General features: G+C 45.4%; 1 protein-coding gene across 2 annotated transcripts in view; it reads right to left on the minus strand.

The window, feature by feature from the left end:
• Window positions 1-19,659, minus strand: part of EPHA4 (EPH receptor A4) — a 142,084-nt gene that overhangs the window by 25,297 nt on the left and 97,128 nt on the right. For both annotated transcript variants that reach the window (XM_055345291.1, XM_055345290.1), the window contains exons 6-8: window positions 9,513-9,637; window positions 8,350-8,509; window positions 7,017-7,128 (exon numbers count right to left, since the gene is read on the minus strand). In XM_055345291.1, coding sequence (XP_055201266.1) covers window positions 7,017-7,128; window positions 8,350-8,509; window positions 9,513-9,637 — 397 coding nt within the window. The remainder of the gene's footprint in view (window positions 1-7,016; window positions 7,129-8,349; window positions 8,510-9,512; window positions 9,638-19,659) is intronic.

The raw sequence follows: 19,659 nt of genomic DNA on the forward strand, positions 1-19,659 counted from the left end.
TGACCAGACAGGAGCCCCAGCATCCCCATATCCGCTCCAGATCCTCTGCCAGGGGGAAGGCGGCAGACGTCCCTCCCTGGGTATTTCCCCTGCAAATAATAGTATCTTGCACTTTCCCACTGCATTTAGCTTTCCAAGGTGCTCAGACAGCATCATCCCCTCCGCAGACTGTTTACGAAGCAGGAACCAGAGACTCCGTCCCTCCAGTGAAACCACCAAGTGTGTGGAATCCAGTCCCAAACGATAGCTTGCGTTTGTACTTTGCTTTTAACTTTTTACAGGGCCATCATGTCTATTATTTTTTTTAAGGATTTTATTTATTTATTCATGAGAGACACAGAGAGGCAGAGACACAGGCAGAGGGAGAAGCAGGCTCCATGCAGGGAGCCCGACGTGGGACTCGATCCCGGGTCTCTAGGATCACACCCCGGGATGAAGGCGGCGCTAAACCACTGAGCCATGGGGGCTGCCCTCATGTCTATTATTTAACTGCATCTTTGCAGCAAGCCCATGGAAGCAGCCAGGCGGACAGACCCATACTCAGTTCCACGGTACAGGTGAGGGGGGTGTGTGTGGGGGAGGCCACCCCCCCATGACCCTCGCAGCAAGGACGGGAGTGCAGCTGCCCAATCTGCTCATGGTCTCACCTGCTTCTCCTCCTACAGAGGAACTCACATCAAGATCTCGGGTAAGAGTTATTATAATACTACATTTTATATCAGTAAATCCACTTAAACTGGGTTCCGCTGCTTTCAGAATCCACTGCTTCATGAAAGAAGAGGAACACGGTGAAATGTCCTGAAACCCAACGTTTGCCATGAAAGATGGAGCCCCCTCCGCCCCTCCCCGCCCCCTTCCCCTCCTAAAGGAAATATAAGAGTGTAAGGTCAGGAACTATGAAAACAAGATTTTATGTCGGGGAAACACGTGGCTCGGTCCCAGGGGTGTGATAGGGTCCTGCCAGCCTGAGCGATTGTATCTTATCAGAGCTCCTAAAAGCATTATCTAAAATTACAAGTATATCTCTTGAACCACTTTAGATCGCCAATACTGATTTGAATGTCTTTCCTTTAGAGAAGCAAAACAAGGTGCAGAGCCCGAGCTTTGGTACCAACCCTGAAATGCCAGGGAGTTTGTCAAAAACCCTGGCCTCCAGCTGCCCAGGAGGGCAGTTATCTGTTTTACATCAAACACATCCATTAAATACGTGCAGAGCCAGAGGAAATGCAAAGTGGCAGGGATCATTAATTATAAGGCCGACACGCCCTCCTCTGACTCCTAAACCCAGTAGGAGGAATTAAAGCCGAGACCAAGGTGTATTTTTAAAGAAACTCCTTGACTTGCAAGTGTTACTTGGGGTGGGGGTGGGACATCCTCCGGGAGCACAGAAGATGCTGGAAAAAAAGTACCAGGACTCACTGGGTTAATGGTAGCCTGTTCGCTTTTCTGGAATACCCTGGAAGCTCAAATGCCTAAGTCCGGCTCTACCTTTGTCACCTGATGACCCTTTCTGCTTGGCTTCGGGGCGGGGGCGGGGAGGAGGACACTGTGTCCCTCATTGTTCCAAGAAAGAAAGCCCATTGAGGTTGGTCGGCCAGGCTGGAGGGAACCACTGACAGCCCAAAGTGCTAACCTCTAAATTGACATCCCAGGCGGGGATCACCTGAATGGCAGGAAGAAAGCTTTGTGAAAGGTTTTCTAATTACCGGGACCCGGGGAGCTGATTAAACCTGGGCGGGAGGGCAGTGGTTGGCAGGGGAGGCTCCCGGGGGAGGCACGCAGGGGCCCTCCCCTCCGCAGGTGGGGCCCAGGCCTCCCCCAACCCCGGCCTGGGTCATGGGGGGGGGCAGAACCCGGGTATTAGAGGCATTGTGGGGACCAGCGTGAGCCCCCAGCGCGGCCCTCCCCGCCCTGCGTCCTTCTGGCCCCCGACTGTTCAATAAAACAAACAAAACCCCGGCAGGGCAGGGGGCCCCAGCACAAACCCCGCTTTTATTAAAATACTAACTTCCCTGATCAAGTGGACGGGTTTGATTGATGTGGTTCACTGTTCCAAAACTAATTAGCAAAAGGTAAGTAATTTATGCAGCTAAAGTGCAGATTAAAGAAGATAAAGCAACGTAATAACTAGCACGGCTCCAGGAGGACCCTTTCGAGCGTTTAATGGCATCACCCGTGAAGATTCATAGAAGCCATCCTTCTTTTCCCCTTCCTTAAGCTGTCATCGTCCTCGCCCCAAATGATGCCTGAATGTTCTTCGCGAGCAACATTTTGAAATGGTCGGAATTGAACCGCACGATCGCGCGCAAGTTGTCTCAAAATGTTCCTGCAGCACCATCTGCCCCCTAAATGTATGAATTTACATGACTTCATCAGAGCCAATTTAGGCTACCATTTGAGGGTATTCATTCTTATGTGATCATAATATTGCAATTAGGACACCCGGGAAGATGGATCCAGACAGAATAGTCCCTGTTGGCGCATCACGTGGACACTTAGCTCCCAAGTGGAAAATCTGAGCCTTCGGATGAAGACAAAACCAACTCATGACATGGGACCTTAGAGCGTGCCTGGGGCTTGCACAGGAGTTCACGTCTTAGCAATGCCACGAGTGGCACGGGGGACCCCCCTGAAGTGTCAGTCTGCTGGGGCTGGCAGGGTGAGCTTTCGACACAGGTCAGTTTTTTCAGTTCGGAAGACATGAACATCGATCGGAAGTCAGGAAAGATGGACTTCGGAACTCAGCAGGCAACTAACTAGCTGTGAGAATTTGGTTAACCTGCCCTCCAGGTTCCTGGTATGGAAGGTCCCCGTGTTAGAAAGAGGTAGGTTCCTAAACCCGGGCCATTTGTGCACTTCTTCACAAATTTTACCATCTCCTTTTTTTTTTTTCCTTAAAATTCAAGTCACTTTTTTTTTTTTTATTTCTAGTGAAATGGGTACATCTACCCTAACATAAACGGATGTAACAAAAACCCAGTAGCACCAGCAGTCACTAGAAGGTCAGTATACAAGCCTCCGTGCCTGGTTATCAGGAAATACTTGCCTCCGATCACCAAACTGTCCTTTCGAAATGAGAGACTCATCTTATATTCTAGTCCTTTCTCAAAAGTTGTCCTTACACAATAAAATAGTATTGAGGGAAGACACACTGGCCTCAAGGAACCCGGATTAACAATATTTGGGACATCCTGACAAAATCACTTATAAAGGGGCGGAGGGTCAGGGAAACACAACATGTTCAATCATTAGTCCCGGATGTTATGACCTTATCATTGCATTTTATGATGCCTATCGTTAACATACTTTCAAAAATCACTTTAGAAAGCAGTAAAGTGGTTACACTACGGAGACCACAAGTAAATACCTAGGAACATGGAGCCATGGTACCATGCTGCTGAGAGAACGTACATACGTAATTTGGGATAAATTTTCTAGAATCACTAGATACACGGAGCGCAGTACCTGAACAACCCAACAGCAAGTACAATTCTGTGCTCTGAAAGCTGAAATACTTGAATTCTAATTCAAGGGATGAAGAGTACACTGGTTGTAGACACTTGTCAGGGAGTGGGGGGAAGCAAGTGAATTTGCTTACCACAACGTGGGTGGTAAAAACATACAATAGGTCTTAAGTCAACTTACTTTGATTTTCATTTTAAATATATAAATATATAAATCAAATTTATAAATGGGGGTGGGGGTTGGATTCTTTCACTGAGATCCCTAAATATTTACTCATCCAAGTGGGCCGAAAGGAAAAAGTAGATCTTCTCACTGAAAAAAAATGGAGATTACCTTGCCTTGCCTACAGGCTTTTCAGTATAAAGATATAATGAAATAAATGCAACAATTGTTATAAAAAAAAAAAAAAGCAAGATACCAGCTGTGAGCCTGAGGCCATTTCCTCTTTCTTAAATGACAAATTAGCACCAGACAGATTTTTCTTTGAGGTAATCAGGAGGGTTGAAACTTTTCTCACAGTGTGGGTCCTTGCCCTCTACTCCTGAAAAAATATCTCACATGCCATCACCTGGTGGGACTCAGTTGGAGGAGAATCACCTCATAAGGGATGATCCCTTTGTCTAGCATGGACTCTGCCATCAACCTTCTGTGGCTCCAAAGAGTGACAAGCAGCCCTATCATTTTCTGGGCCAGGGTGTTCCATTTGTTGCTTTCCCAGAAGGCCGGCAAGATTATTTGGGGGCGCCATTTACCACCTTTCATTTGTACTTGCACTAAAAGCAAGGATCAGACTTTTGTCCGCACTCCGTCTCCTCGCTCTTCACCTGGTCTTGTCTCATTTAAACATCTGTAGTCCAATGTGACAGAGCACACAGCCTGCGTGCAGAGAAGAATCAGCTGAGTGCGCATCGGCCGCAGCAAACCCTGTCAGCTACCTGGCTCCAGGCAGCCTTTCCCGTGACAGCTTTATGGCCCACACTAAAGAAGAATCAATAGCAGGGCAAGGGGTTGACATTTCATTTTCTAAAAAGTGATCCATTGAGGACCAATCACCAAGCAGTGTTTATCAGCCTTGGGAAGTGACATTTTTTTTTTTTTTAATGGGGGAGAAGGGACAAGAATCATCGCTGGGTAACTCGACAGGCTCAATTCTCTAAGGTAGGGACTCATAATTGGAAATCCAATGAATCCTCCTCTATCAATCCTCCCTTAAAGAATAAAGTGATCAATAAAAGCAGAAAGAAAATTAAGTCATCAAGTGTGCGATTCTATTTTCTATAGCTTCAAGCTTTTAATAAGCTCATCTGCCTGCATTATATTTTCTTGCATTTTTCCTTTCTTTTTGTCAAAGCAGAACACCTGAAAGAAACTTATCATGAGGTGACTTGTTCCTAATTATTCTGGTTTCGCCGGTATATTTAAGGTACCTTGGGGGTGGGGGGAAGGCAACCCTTAAGAGAAGTTGGACAAGTAGACAAAGCTTCCCATCAACATCAAAGAGAAGGTGGAGATACAGATAAGATCCACTTTCTCCAAAGGCGTGCTCTCTCAAATGGTTCTGAACGTCATGTGGTGCTGGATTCTAACCAAGGATTATTCTGATGTGGAGGCAATTAAGAATTTTCTTTTCTGATAAAATTTTATTGATACACACTGTAGAATTTTAAGACACAGAAATATGTAATAATGAAAACAAAAGCCCTTCTAATTTCCACAAATTCCCCCAACCCACTCCTCCCCTCTGCTATCGGATGGATATATTATTGCATCCAGTTTCCATGTTTGTGTGTCCAGCACATATATACACAAAACTAAAAGACAATGAACAAGAAAGAGGCCCGTCTTGATTTCCAAAATCAAATGCCAGAAAAGGAAAGAATACTTGAAATTCCAATTGTGTTTGGGCCAAATTGGAGTTTCCAAAGGCTGAGCTACATTAATATATAGGTGCAGTGGGCATGTCTGTGTAGGATCTACACGTGCAGTCCAGCAAAGGAATAAGTATTCGTGGTGGATTTTACTTCTTCAGGAGGGAACTCACTGCTCTAATCAAACACACAGCTACAGACTTTGCACCAAAAAGAACAAACACAATGACAAATGTAGGTGGTGCCTGCACGCACCAAGTTCTTGTTCCACACTGCACTAGATTGATTGATTTCTGTAATATCAGGACATTTTGGAGTGTGGGAGTAGAGGCATGATATTAATAGATACATGAGGCAGCTGAGACCATCCGGGCAACTTAGGATATACAGTCATCACCCTAAATGAGAACGTACCACAGAGTGAGGAAAAAGTATGATGGTTTGTTTACTCAGGCTTGTCGTGACATCAGTGAGATCACCTACAGGAGGGGCAAAGAGAGAGGGCACAAGAGACCCTAGCCAGGGTATCCAGTAGGAGCTTGGCTCCTGGGTATCCAGGTGGAGCCCTACCACGAGGGCAAACTAATGAGCCTAGGTAAGCACTGTGTCTGCCTGAGTATCATTTTACTCTTCTGTTATGTGAAAAGGTTCATATTGAAGAGGATCATTTTGATGACCCCTGGGTTCTGGCCTTCTTGAAACCTTGTGAAATAGCTGATGGCACAGGCGAGTGAAGGTTGGAGAAGCCTAGATGTGGGCACATCTTGGAGATGAGTGGCTGTCCCTCCTCCACCCCATTCTCCGGGAGCCCTGGGTAGTGTTAATAAGCACATGGGAGCGACAACGATAAGAAAAACTTGTTCCAAAAAAAGTAGGTTTGCCAACCCGTTTCTATTTCTCTCTCTCTTTTCTAGGTTGGTATTCAAGCATTAAGTTAGAGTGTAGACTCTCACAGAATTAAGTAATCTGCTGTTTTAGATTCATTTCCAAGAACAATGCCATGCCCACAGCATGCTTAATGGAAACTCTCTAGAAACGCTGAAGGCCTTTCCTAAAAGAAGGCCGAGGGGCAGCCCCTGGATTATGTGCTTTGGCAACAATTATTATTAACCGAACTCAAGTTGAAGCACCTATTGTGTGTTAGATTAGCTACTGTACTGACCAAAATTTCCCTGTCAGTAACTCTTAGAGGTAGATCTTCTAAAATCCTCTATCCCTACTTCATAAGGAGGGAAGAAAAAAAAAGACTTAAAGAGTTTAAGTAATATAGCTGACAAATGGCAGAGCTTAAATTTTGGACCTAAGTTTTATATGGCTTCTTTTTCACCTTTGGCAGTAAGTCCAGGCTTAAGAGGGGTATAAATGTAACACCTTACAGCTTGGAGTATCTAGGAATCTCTCATTGGCTTGCTCATTGGCTGGGTTTTCAGGAATTAGCTGGGTCTTTCCAGGACTGTCCGCTGTGAGGGCTGCCGGGGGTGAGGGGGCGGGGGACACAGCCAGCAGCTCCAGTAGGGGTGTCCAGGGATCAAAGCAGAGAGGAAGGAGCTGGCCATGCACATGCCCCATTTATGATGCTAATCAAAAGCCTCAGCTTTGTGGGGAAGAGACAAAAAGCTCCCTCGTAAAAATTGGGATGGGGGGCTAGGGGGTGGGCAGCAAGTGGCTTGCTTAAGTGCTTACCTCCTGCTGATGACAAAGGCGGCGATGAGAATGACCACCAGCACCACACTGCCTGAGACTGAGACCAGAAGGACCGTGGAGTTGGCCCCATCTCCGATGATCCGGGAAGGCACTGGCAAAGAGTTACACAAGGATCACCTTTGGCAAGATTGTGAGAGCTCAAATCTCTGACTGGGTCATCAGTGTCAGCGTTCTGAAGCCACTGGGAAGGCGCATGGCCTCTTTTGCCCTTTGAATGCATTTATGGAACAGCATGTCTACGACAACCTCAACGAGATGAAGACTTTTTTTATATTTGTACGGAGAACGTCAACCAGAAGATTCTTATTAAACCCTCTGGGTAAACATTACTCTTTGTTGCTTCTTCTTTGTTTTGTTTTGTTTCTAGTTTCAGCCCAACTCATATTCAGTGATCTGATGCATTCCTTAGTGAGAAAGACACTTGGCAATTTCAAAAAGGACAAGTAGTTCTAAATATCTCCCCATCCCCCACCCCCCAAACTATCAAAAACCTGTGTATTAAAAAAAAAAAAAAAAACAAAAACCTGTGTATTATTGCCCAGATCAAAAGTCATTTCCCCATTTCCTCGGGGGCTTCCAGGAATAGCCCCCAAAATGTAAAACCCCAACAAATTCTAGAGTGCTTTCTCTTCTGCTTTTTTTATTCCTACTTTATCGCACAATTTATGAAGAACATTACTTTCTAGAACCGATGTTGAAGATGCTTCTCCACTATCTCCTTATCAAGCAAGTTCAGTTTGGGTTTGTTAATCATCTAGATGGAGCTATCTTATGTAAACTGCTTATTCAGTGGGCAGGTCCTTTGCTAACATTTTCAAGTCAACCAATCAGTCCAACTCACAATGTTGAGAGTTGATGTGTTTGTCCGAAGGGTCTTTAAGAAAACAAAACAAAACAAAACAAAACAACTAAAACTAAAAAAACTAAAAAACTAAAAAAAAAAAAAAACTAAATCTGACTTGATTTAAACAGATTCCTAGAAATACGTAAAAGAAAATACATTTGGTCTTTTCTTTACTCTTCCCAGGAAAAGTTCCTATCTTAGGTAAGATAGCTAATGCGACTCTCAAAGTAGCCCATTCAACAATCCCATTTTTTCCAGGATTCATAGAAGACTCAAGAAAAAGAAAACATTTTCTAATCATGCGAACCCTTCTTAAGGGTTCGATACTATGAAAAATGCTCTCCTCTAAAGAGCAGGAGCTCTTCTAGGTTACAGACATCATCATTTCAAACCGTGTTCATTGCATCAGAATGTTCACCTAACCAAAAATTAGGGACAGCTCCTCACATTTCACTGTAATGTTGGTACCTGTGTTGGTTGTGACCTCCAGGGGCTCGCTGAAGTCGCCGTAGCCTGCTGCTGTCCTGGCTCGGACATGGAACACGTAGGAAGTCAGAGGATTCAGGCCTTTGATATCTGTGTTCCTGGCGGCCGTCCGGACAATCCGGTAGCTTCGCTCATTCTGATCCTGCATCACAGGACGACAAAATTGGGGAAGGTGGCAAAATAAATCTCCCACTTACTCTAGATACAAAATTAAAGGGACCAAGCCAGTGTACTCAGAAGTTGAAAGCAAACTGATCGATAGACTCTCTAAACCTCCTCTAAATTCTCCTCAGTGTTGGAAGTGCCACGGTTACGTCTCAGATATGGAAGGACGTGTGGATTTCAGGTGGGATCACGGTTGACACCCACCATATACAGAGTCTTTACTGATGATCTTTTTTTGGGAAAGATCAGGTGACAGTTGGTGGCTCTTCTCACTCCATGGCCAGGAATTTAAAAGAAATAACCATAAGCAGGCCTCTTGTCTTTTTTCTATTTGCCGTCTAGAAAATGTCAAAAATGTTGTAATCGGGTTTCAGTGAAAAATAAATCCTGTCCCTTTTCTGCTTTTAATAAGGAAGCCAATAAGTGATTATCTTTAAAAAGAAAGAGAAGTCAATTGTTCGTTTTCTAGACAATCTTGAATGCAAATAGCTCTCTTCAGAATTCTGTCCTTTAAGAGAGACACATTATTTGTAAAAATAATGTCTTTCTATAACTTTAAGAGGTTGAAAATGTAATTTTCCTTCCCCGATTTTCTATTAAAAGTCATCAAAACCCACACCTTGATTCTGAATAGCAGTGATCTACTTAAACAGATCATTATTTCGACTTTTATGAGTCACTCTCACTGATAGAAGGCTTATATATAAGAACTTCTTAGCTATCTTGATTTCCATTACTAGAAAGAAAAAGTGGTTATATTAGAACGCAATGTATTTTTCCTATTTTTCAAGATAACCAACTTAATACATAAAATTCATAATTGGATCTGATGGGGGAACAAAATGCATTTGGTTTAGGATTCGCTGGTATTCTGAATTTATAACTGGCTAAAAACTGAAGAGATAAAGGAAAGAAGGAGGGAAGGGGGAGGGAGGGAAGGAAAAGAAAGGAGGAAGGAAGCTTGCTCATTCAGGTAATACCTTCTCATAATACTTGACTTCATACTCCAAGATCACCCCATTGGGCCGATCTGGTTCCAGCCAAGCCAGAGCAACACTGTATCTTGTAACTTCTTTTGCCTGGACCAAGGCAATGGATGATGGTGCTATTGGGAGAAACAGACAAACAAGAAAACAAAAGGGGGAGAAAACATTGGTGGTAGCCATCGATAATTTTATTTTACTTAAGAAAAGTGTAAAGGATTCTTGTCTCTTCCAGACCCCCATTTCACTCTTCCCTGGTACAAAAGAACACCATTTTTATGGTTCTCTCCAATATTTTTGGCATATGGTTTGTCTTAGAAAGATAATCTTTGAAGCAAAAGCCTGGTAGGTCAATAGGCCCATGGATCACCTCTGCAGCACCTGCACTATACCTCACAGAAGGTATAGAGAATGCTACTTTGTTCTTCAATTTTTGCAAGCCGTCAAAGCCACTGGAAGATTTCATTTTAAGCTCAGTAAAACTGCATCTCATCCCATCTCCAAAGTTTAGAAGTGGTCAACTTACTGGTCTTTAATTTTATACAAGCAGGAGAATTTGCAACTCTTGTACTGTAGGAAATGCAAACAACTTCTCTTCTTTCCAATAGAAATAAAAGGCTGCCTAATTATAGTGAAGGTTCCAGTTCGACTCAACAATGCAAATAACGAAGAACACAAATAAAGCAATGATGCTCTCTCTGGACATATGTGACATTTTGCAGCTATTTTTACAAAAGCTGCAATGTTGATTTTGCCTGTTGAGTAGCAAACTTTCTTCTTTCCACTAAGAAAGACACAAAAGCCGTCCTCTACTGGGTGTGTTCTCAGGGGTTCCTGAGATTTATAAAACCAGGCTGCCCTCTTCTTCATTGTGGCGGTCACATTTCCAGCTGGCTGTTGTCAAGCTCTGCTGGGACTGACAATGACACAAATGTGCCATCTCCAGGGAGAAGAGGAGCATTCATGAAGTCTGTAATCTCATTAACAAAGCTGGTCTGTAGAACCAGAGATTAGGAGGTCTTCCTCAATTGAATGTATATTAATTATTCTTGTTTGTCACCAAATTGTAGAAATACGTGAAAACAAACACCACAAAATGGCCACTGAGGAACAACCGCATAGTGTCAGGTCATCCTCCTGCTCTTTCCCAACACACACACACACACACACACACACACACACACACACAGCTGCCAAACTCCAACTCAGAGGGGAAAAGAGAAAAGTAAAATAAATTGTCACTGAGTATGGATCGGGGCTAACTTCAAACATACTTGACCATACCTGACAAGTGTATTGATGACAAGGAAAGCAACCAGACGCACCACAGTCACACAAGGGAATCTTCCAGCTGAAGTTAATCCAGCAGGGAGGTGGTTACTTGACAGCCTGGCTGGCATCTCCGGTAGGGGTACTTCAAGATGGCATGCACGCACACGCACACGCACGCGCACGCACGGGCGCACACACACACACCCTGCCCTATTTCTCTCCCCTTCTCTCTCTCCCCAAAGCTATTCCAGATTGACTCTCAAGCATAAACACGAGTGAAAGATACGGTGGACACACATGTCCTCCATCAAAGGCAACCCCAAGGTTAGTAAGACCAAACTGGATGAACAGAGCTGCATGCAGCAGACATATGGAAGCCACTGAACATCTGAAGAAAATGAAAAACGGAAATGTGCTCATTAGCTGCATTAAGGCTTCCCTCCCCCAACACACACACACACACACACACACACACACTCTCTCTCTCTCTCTCTCTCTCTCTCTCTCTCTCTCTCTTTTTCCTTACTGGTTGGGATGGAAGCCTCATCCAGCAAAATGCAAGGAGTGACTCCTAAGCACAGAGAGAGCAGGAAGGCTAAGAAAGCTGCCTGGCTGTGAAAAGCTATTTCGCTCCAGGTAATACATACGTCGCCTAACGGAGCACGTTAGCATTCACTCCATAAAAAGGGGCTCTTTAAACTCTGATGTTCGGGATTGGGAAGTGAAATAGAGAAGTGAGGACTTTCAAGAGGAAGCGGTGCAGTGGGAGGGTGGGATCATAAAGTTGTAAGACAGACTTTCTCTCAGAAATGGCTGGGTCAGATCCCGAAAATCAATGGACTGCTCGGGAATGAATTGCCTGCGGCCCTTGGGTCTTGGGGTGCATGGACTAAGCTGGTTTCTCTCTGGTCGGGTCAACACCCAACTGTTGCATGTGGGCCACGAATCCGACTTCCACTTTAGAAGTTGGAGCAGCAGCGTTCCTGTGCCCATTCAAGGGGAATCTGAACTCAACCCAAGTGTGTTCAAAATACGGCGGGCAGGGAGTTCACAAAACCATCATGTTAACTAACAGAATGTTTCTCATGAAGCCCTACTTGGAAAATCCATTGCACAAATGTGTAACTAAGCCAATAGCGCGTTCTTTGACTTGGCCACCATGAAAACGGAAGAACAGGAGACGAAAGCGTAAAGCAGAATGGTTCTAAATCCCAAGAGTTATTATGTTGGGGGGCTGTCCTGTCTGAATTCTTTCTGGACGGAGGTCGTCAGAAAAGCATTCCCAAGCCACAGTGACAAAAGCAATCCGCGACCAAGCGAGATGGAGAAACATACTCAGTGAAGCATGCCACTGCACCGTGTCCGAACACGGTGTCCCACGTTCACTGGGACAAAGAACACCAGGCTGGAAAACGTGAGGCTTCCAGCACTGCCCCTCTGGAAGGAAGAGGCAACCTGGATATGCTCCATGTTACAGGCTGCGCAGGGCTTCTCCCCTCACCCTTCCTACCCTGCTTCCAATCCAGCCTCCAGCTCCACATCTGGAAGCCATCTCCCTGCCACGTGTGCCCGGCTGCAGCTCGCTTCCCCAGAGGAGGCATTCGGCAATGGCATTTCTCGATCACTCTCTTGCCCCGCTGCTTCCCAAGCTTGCCTTCTCGTGCCATTCATGTAATCGCTGCCACAACCCTCTGCAACTTGGGCTGCGATTTCGGTAATACCGTTCTTGAACCAACACACTGTATTTGTTGACGTGGGTTATATTGAAGAAGAAACTTCCCATTACTGACATAAATAAAACCCTGGGAATAGCAGGTAACCATAAAGATGAACATGTAAATAAATAATGCTGCCAGTGCTTGCTGGACACTCCTGCCAGCTTTATCCAAGTACAGATTAGCCAATTTGCACTACGGGGCAATTCAGTATTATATGACGTTCTAGACGGGTCTTCACTAACATCATCTCTGATGCCACCATGGTTGCATTCCCACAGTTTGGTAAATACTGCTGAGCGTTCCTCAATTTAGAAATGTTTTGGATCTTGAATCCCAGGACCCCAGGGCTCTGCCCTTTGCTAACAAAATTACAAGATGACAGACTAATAGACTAACAGATTGAACACTCCTGTCCCTGAAACATGGTTCAGAAGGAGCTATGACAAATCTATGCCTTAATTCAAAAGAGAGCTTCTCGCCACAGTGGAAATTTTAGTCAACATAAAAAGACCAAGCAGGAAAAAAGTCGCAATGAGAACCAATGGAATAAAGCAGAACTGGGGATGCACAGACACAGATAATCAAACACAGTCCTTGGTATCAAATTGAGACCCATCTTATCCTTCGGCCTTTTCTGAATTAACAACAACAAAAATAGATGAGGAAGTTTTTATAACAGTCTTGGCAGAGAAGACACCCGTTTTCTAGAACTCAACAGAAGCCTGCCAACCTTCTTCTTGTCCAGATCCTCTCATGGTGATGGAGAGAAGTGTGAGGTGGGTACTCCCTGATTATGCTGTGTTTTTACTCGTGCGCTAATACCCCTGCTGAAGAGTCGGAGGCGAAGGCGGGAGGAAGCCGAAGGCGGGTGTTAAGTAGCCTCGCTAAAAGGAAGAGTCACATCTTAGATGGGAAGCATTCCTTGCTACCCACAGACCCCCTTCATACAAGAGGTGTTTGCTTTAAAGAAAGTTCTGGGCCCCTGGACATTAGCAGGCACTCTGCGGTGGCTAGAATTTTGGCGTAACACAACAAGGAGAGCTGGTCATGCCGGTCCACAGATATGTGGTTGAGAAGGATGACTGATGGATGTCAAACTCACAAAGGCTCCAGGGTAGTTTTAAAGAAAGGCTTGTGACTTAACTGAATTAAGTGCTGAACTTTCTTTTCTTTTCTTTTTTTAAGATTTTATTTATTTATTCTTGAGAGACACAGAGAGAGGCAGAGACACGGACAAAGGGAGAAGCAGGCTGCCTATGAGGAGCCCGATGCGGGACTCGATCCCAGGACCCCGGGGTCACAACCTGAGCCAAAGGCAGACGCTCAACCGCTGAGCCACCCAGGTGTCCCTACATCCTTAATTTTCAAATGTTAGAAGCAGTATTTCCACTGACTGACAGATGTCCATTTTCCTGTCCTGGGATGCTCTTATCTGAGACCACAGCCTACTATTCAAGGGTATTTTCGTAGTTTTCATCCTAACCACGTTCTTGATTTCCTTTTCTTTTTGCTTATAAATCACGCTGACGTACCCTTTCAATCATTCAACAAATGTCCTTTAGTCCTCCACTGGAGGACCTTAAAATCCAAAAGTAGAGCTGAAGAGGTATTTGTGTTTATACAGTGAAACCATATTTGGCTAAATAAAGATAGTGACCGAGGCAGGAAGCCAAAATAGGGAGGAGGGGGGCGTTGTCCACTGCAGAGAGCACTGTGGAAGGATGTGGAGTAAGGTCAGTGAAGTACGGTCAAGCTCTGTGGTGACAAACCAGAGGCACCCTGGTGGCCGAGCAGAGGTACCCGCTCCAAGGATGACTGGGACTTTGAAGAACTCACCGGTCCTCTGCGTCTGTGAGCACGTGGGCTCATCCAGCGCATGGGAAATGGTAAAGATGGACAAATGGTAAAAGGATTCTTCACTTTACTAGCTTGGTGGGTAGATCGGTGACAGCTAGAGGGATCCGGGGGATCATTCTGGGTTTGAAATTCCCCGGGTGCGATGCTGGCCAAGCCCCTCGAACGTCCTTGCCTCCGTCTCCCATTTGTAAGACCCCTTCCTTCCAGCTGCCGGCTCGCGAGCTGGTAGGACGTAGGCTCCACGCAGCTCGGGCTTTCCTTTGTCCGGATCAACATCCAAACCATTCAAGATCGTGTCCTGCACGTAGTGAGCACTCGATACATTTTCTTTTCTTTTTTTTTTTTTTATGATAGTCACACAGAGAGAGAGAGAGAGGCAGAGACACAGGCAGAGGGAGAAACAGGCTCCATGCACCGGGAGCCTGACGTGGGATTCGATCCCGGGACTCCAGGATCACGCCCTGGGCCAAAGGCAGGCGCCAAACCGCTGCGCCACCCAGGGTTCCCTCGATACATTTTCAAACAAATAAAGTGAACTAAGTCAAAATAGACTTCAAAAAAAAAAAAACAAAACAAATCTTTGTAGACAGGGAGATGTTTTCTACATGAGAAGCACCAGAAGTCCGTCTCCCTTTACAGCTTTTCGTCTGCACCTGTTTCAGGCAACCTTCCGTGGGCTTGGTTTTGCTATTTAGGTGAACTCGGAGACTGACAACGAGGAGGAAAGCAAATGACAATTCTAATTATACGCAGAGTCTCTGTTTTCTAAGAGACAGGAGATGCTTCCGAAGTTTTGTTTTGTTTGTTAGTTTTTTTCCAAGCACACAGGTTGGAAAATGTCATTCAAGGGCGGAGTAACATTACACCGGGTCCGACTGCACCTGTTACCCAGGGCATTGGGGGGGCTGCTCTGTTGCTGACGGGGGTGATGACAGCCCTCTCGAACTTCACCTCCGTATCCAGAGGGTACGCATGTCGTTCTCGTCACCACGAAGGTACAGTGGTCTTGCGTCCCCCAGGCCAGGCCACAATCCTAAACCCAGAAAGGGCATTTAAGAGCCGCTCTAGTTTTACGAGAGCAGAGACGCGCTCACTAATGGAAACCAGTCCGGGGCTGCCAGGAGAGGCCCTCTGGGGCTGCGGGTATCCCTGAAATCCCACCAAGGGGACCTCCCTGAGGAGGTGTCAGGGTCACAGAGCGCAGAGCCCTCTGTGCTCAGGGCAGGGGCAGCAGGGCGAAGCATGTGGAAGAGGTATCTTTCCGCACTCACACTGGAAACAAATAAAATGGTAGTAAAATATCATTTTTGAAAGATGAAGCAAAAAAAAAAAAAAAACCCATAGAGGATGAAAGGAAAAAAAAAGAAGAAGAAGAAGAACTCACCAAGGCATGAAGGTTGAATGAGCTGAGCTTTCTCCAAGAAAGCCCAGACAGATCATCCCCTCTGCAAATAATTCTGTATTCAAAATGCCCCACATCCCTGAGAAACCGAGATGCTCTCCAAACAGGGCCCCCGTTTGCCCTGTACCTGCGGTTCCGTGCGGTGGGAGACCGGGCCTCACGCACGCAGAGGCACACGTGGGTTTTATCCGTGTGTATGTGTGTTTGTGATAAACAGAAACAGCACAGATTAGGGGCCGCATCACGCCTCTCTAACCGTGGTACATTTCACAACGAAGAATTACCGGAGATGCTTTGATGTCAAACAGAGGAGGCTCCTTTTAAGAAAATGGTAAATTTAACTTTCTTTGGTTCAAAGCTCAGCAATTCTTGCTCCCCACCGATGCAAGTGCTACAATTTTCTTTTATTCGCTTCCTCAATGACTCGCCATTAAACACCTACAAGTCATTTTACTGCAGCAGTTTGGTCCTTGTGACACCCAAAGAGGATGGAGAGGAGAAAGGAAGAAAAAAAAAAAGAAAGAAAGAAAGAAAGAAAGAAAGAAAGAAAGAAAGAAAGCAAGCTAGGCAGGAAGGGGTCTCCGCAAATCACTGCGGGCTATGAGGCTGGTTGCTTGGGTCCCGCATCACAAGCAATGAATTAAAAACAGTTTGGGAGACTTGGGTCGGGGTGGGTGGGGGGAGAGAAAGCTCAAACAGATCCACGGCAGTTCACTACTGGCTCAAATTAGGAGGGTGGAGGGAGGAAGGCAGGAAATAAGCAGATGCAATGAAAGCTCTCCAGCCTGCAGGCAGGGAAGAGTGGAAACAGCCCTTTCGGGAAGCCCAGAACCCCAAGCCCAGGATGTCAGTGGTACAACAAGGCCCAGTGCTCGGAGGGAGGCGGGAGGCCTAACCACAGGGGTGGGGGGGTGGGGGGGGCCCAGATCTGAATTTAAAGAGGCCGTGTTTACTCAAGGGGTCATCCACCCAGAGGAAAACTAAACCCACAGTTTATACATCTCTCGGCTTCCTGCAAACAGCATATTTAAATTTAATTACTTGGGCCTTACGATGGTTTTGGCTTCCTCTTTCTTTCTCATTTCAACACCGCAGCTCTGATTTGCTCTTTATCAAAGGTTTGTGCATTTTAAAATGCTGTCAGGCATCAAAATTAAATGCTTCAGAGCACTAATGATATCCTTGTGATTAAGGGTTTTGCCGGCACAGAAATGCTAAGAACTCCGGTGCTAATATTAATTGCTTTCTTCCACATCCCACCCAAGGGGGGGAAGGATTTCTCCTCTGAGCTCCGCACCACCTATGGCACTAAACACCAGTGACTAATTTCTCTTTCTACTATTACCGTCGCAGTATTTTATAGTTCTCAACAGCGTGCAGTGTTTTCACAGACATATGATTTCGTTTGCACTACATTCAAGGAGCTGGCTTAGCCCTCTGCCATTTTTTAGGTAAAAATCATTAAAAGACTCAACCCCCACCCGCCCTCCCTGGATACCTCACTAAGATCTCCACTCTGCATCCCACAGCTTTAGCTGCCGTATTATGAATAAGCGCTTCCGTACATGTGACCAGGGGCATGAAACAAAATCGTAAAATCGTTTTTGTTCTTTTTTTTTTTTTTAAAGGTACAGGAAAGGTTGATTACTCCGAAACTGATACAGAATTATTTTCCTATTCAACAAAAGACATAGAACCAGGGATACCTGGGTGGTGCAGCGGTTTGGCGCCTGCCTTTGGCCCAGGGCGTGATCCTGGAGACCCGGGATCGAATCCCACATCAGGCTCCCGGTGCATGGAGCCTGCTTCTCCCTCTGCCTGTGTCTCTGCCTCTCTCTCTCTCTCTCTCTCTCTCTCTCTCTCTGTGACTATCATAAGTAAATAATAATAATAAAAAAGACATAGAACCAATTCTCAATTAAGACCTTTAGAGGACTGAATACAATGGAGTTCATTTATATTTAAATATGGATATATAAATATTAATTAAGCATACACTTAAAATATACGAGGGATGCCTCCCCCAACCCCCTGCCCAGAAAGTGACTTCTTTCCAAGGTTAGTACACAGAGTCAATTTTAAATAAATAAAGCAGGGTGCAGGATGCAAAAGACCCATGCTTCCAACAATTTTCAAAATGGGATTTGGGGACACTAACGGTGCTTTAACTAAGTGATCTAAGAGCAAGCTTTTACACAGCATTAAACTCAGACTCTGACTTTACTTATTTTTCCAAAGAAATGGGTGGCAGGTAATTTTAGAGAAATCTTTTATAGGGACCCAGTCACCGCATTTTAAATAACAGGATGTGACGCTATCCTTGCTCTTCATGTGAAGTGCTCACCCGAGCAAGATGAAGGTGTTGAGATCAGCCTCTGTGGCTAATGGTCCTCAGATACGAGCGCCCCTCCCCTAAATACCTGTTTCTGGGGTGGAGCTGCCCAGACAAGGATGGCATTTCCTTCACATGTTGGAAGGTTCGTGTGACCAAATTCCAGGCAATGGGATGTGGGTTTAAGTGATTCTTCCTTTTCTAGACAAAGCACATAAGCAGTGTCCTTGGGCCCTTCCAACCTCTCTAACCTACAATCCACCGGTGGGATGTTGGCACCCGGGCCCATCCTGGAAGCCCCTCACCCCACCCCACCGCCTGCCAAACCTCCCCTCCTCACCATCAGCTAGATATAACCTGGGCAAGAAATAATTTTCTAGGGGCACCTGGGTGGCTCAGGAGTTGAGTATCTGCCTTTGGCTCAGGTTGTGATCCGGGGGTCCTGGAATCAAGTCCTACATGGGGCTCCCTGCAGGGAGCCTGCTTCTCCCTCTGCCTGTGTTTCTGCCTCTCTCTCTCTCTCTCTCTCTCTCTCTCTCTCTCTCCGTCTTTCATGAATAAATAAAATAAAATCTTAAAAAAAAGAAATAATTTTCTATTGCGTTAACCTACTAAGTGATATTTGGGGTTATAGCAGGTGCTCATTCAGGTCAAGTGGAGCCATTCAGCAAAAAAGAGGCATTTTGCATGTAACATTTTCACATGACCACTAACTCAAGAGTGGTAGTATGGTGGCTCCAGAAGATTGAGCTGTGGTCTAAAGCTGCCTGAATGGCCTTCGGGTTCCCTCTCAGACACTCCAGCTCCAGTGTACACACTGTGAGCAGATATCCACTCATTGGTCAGAGAGACTGGTGCGTGCTGTCCTGAGGTCTGCAATGCCAGGAGGGGACTGTGCAACTCTGCGAGGACGCGATCAACTACAGGTCTTCCTCCAGTGAATGAATTCAGCAGAATCACTAATTACCAGCCTCGAAGATGCCGCTGAGCTGGTCTTAATGTTCAATGGGAAAAGACAGTGGGGTTCTCAAAATAGCTTGGTTGATTTTTCTTTTCAGAAAAGAGTTGGTCTCCATTGCATAATCCATAGCTGACACAGCTGAAGTTCTTGGGCCACGTCAATCAGGGGAAAACAGAGAACAATGGGCATGTGAGCAAGTCTGGCCTCCTCGGCAAGGCACTTCCACACACTTACCACCAATTCAACCTCACAACTCTCTGAGGCGCTTATAATGATCACCTTTGAATTCATATTTGCAAACTTAGGCAGCACATGGAAGGTAAATAATTGTACCGGAGCTATAAAATGAGATTGTAAACCCAAGTCTGCCTGACTCCGAAGTATACCATACATACCCTACCCCCTGCTTGTAAACAAATGCTCCCTAAATTAGCATTTACTGAGTAACTGCCATGTGCAAAGCACTGTTGTAAAGGTCTTGCATGAATTAATTCATATAATCCTCACAAAAATCCTATGAGGCGGGTATTCTTATTGTTCTCACTTTGTAGATAGGGAAACTAAGGTACAGAGTGTCCGAATAACTTGCCCCCAAGTTATAG

This window comes from Nyctereutes procyonoides, unplaced genomic scaffold, assembly GCF_905146905.1.
Source record: "Nyctereutes procyonoides isolate TBG_1078 unplaced genomic scaffold, NYPRO_anot_genome, whole genome shotgun sequence".
Classification (NCBI taxonomy): domain Eukaryota; kingdom Metazoa; phylum Chordata; class Mammalia; order Carnivora; family Canidae; genus Nyctereutes; species Nyctereutes procyonoides.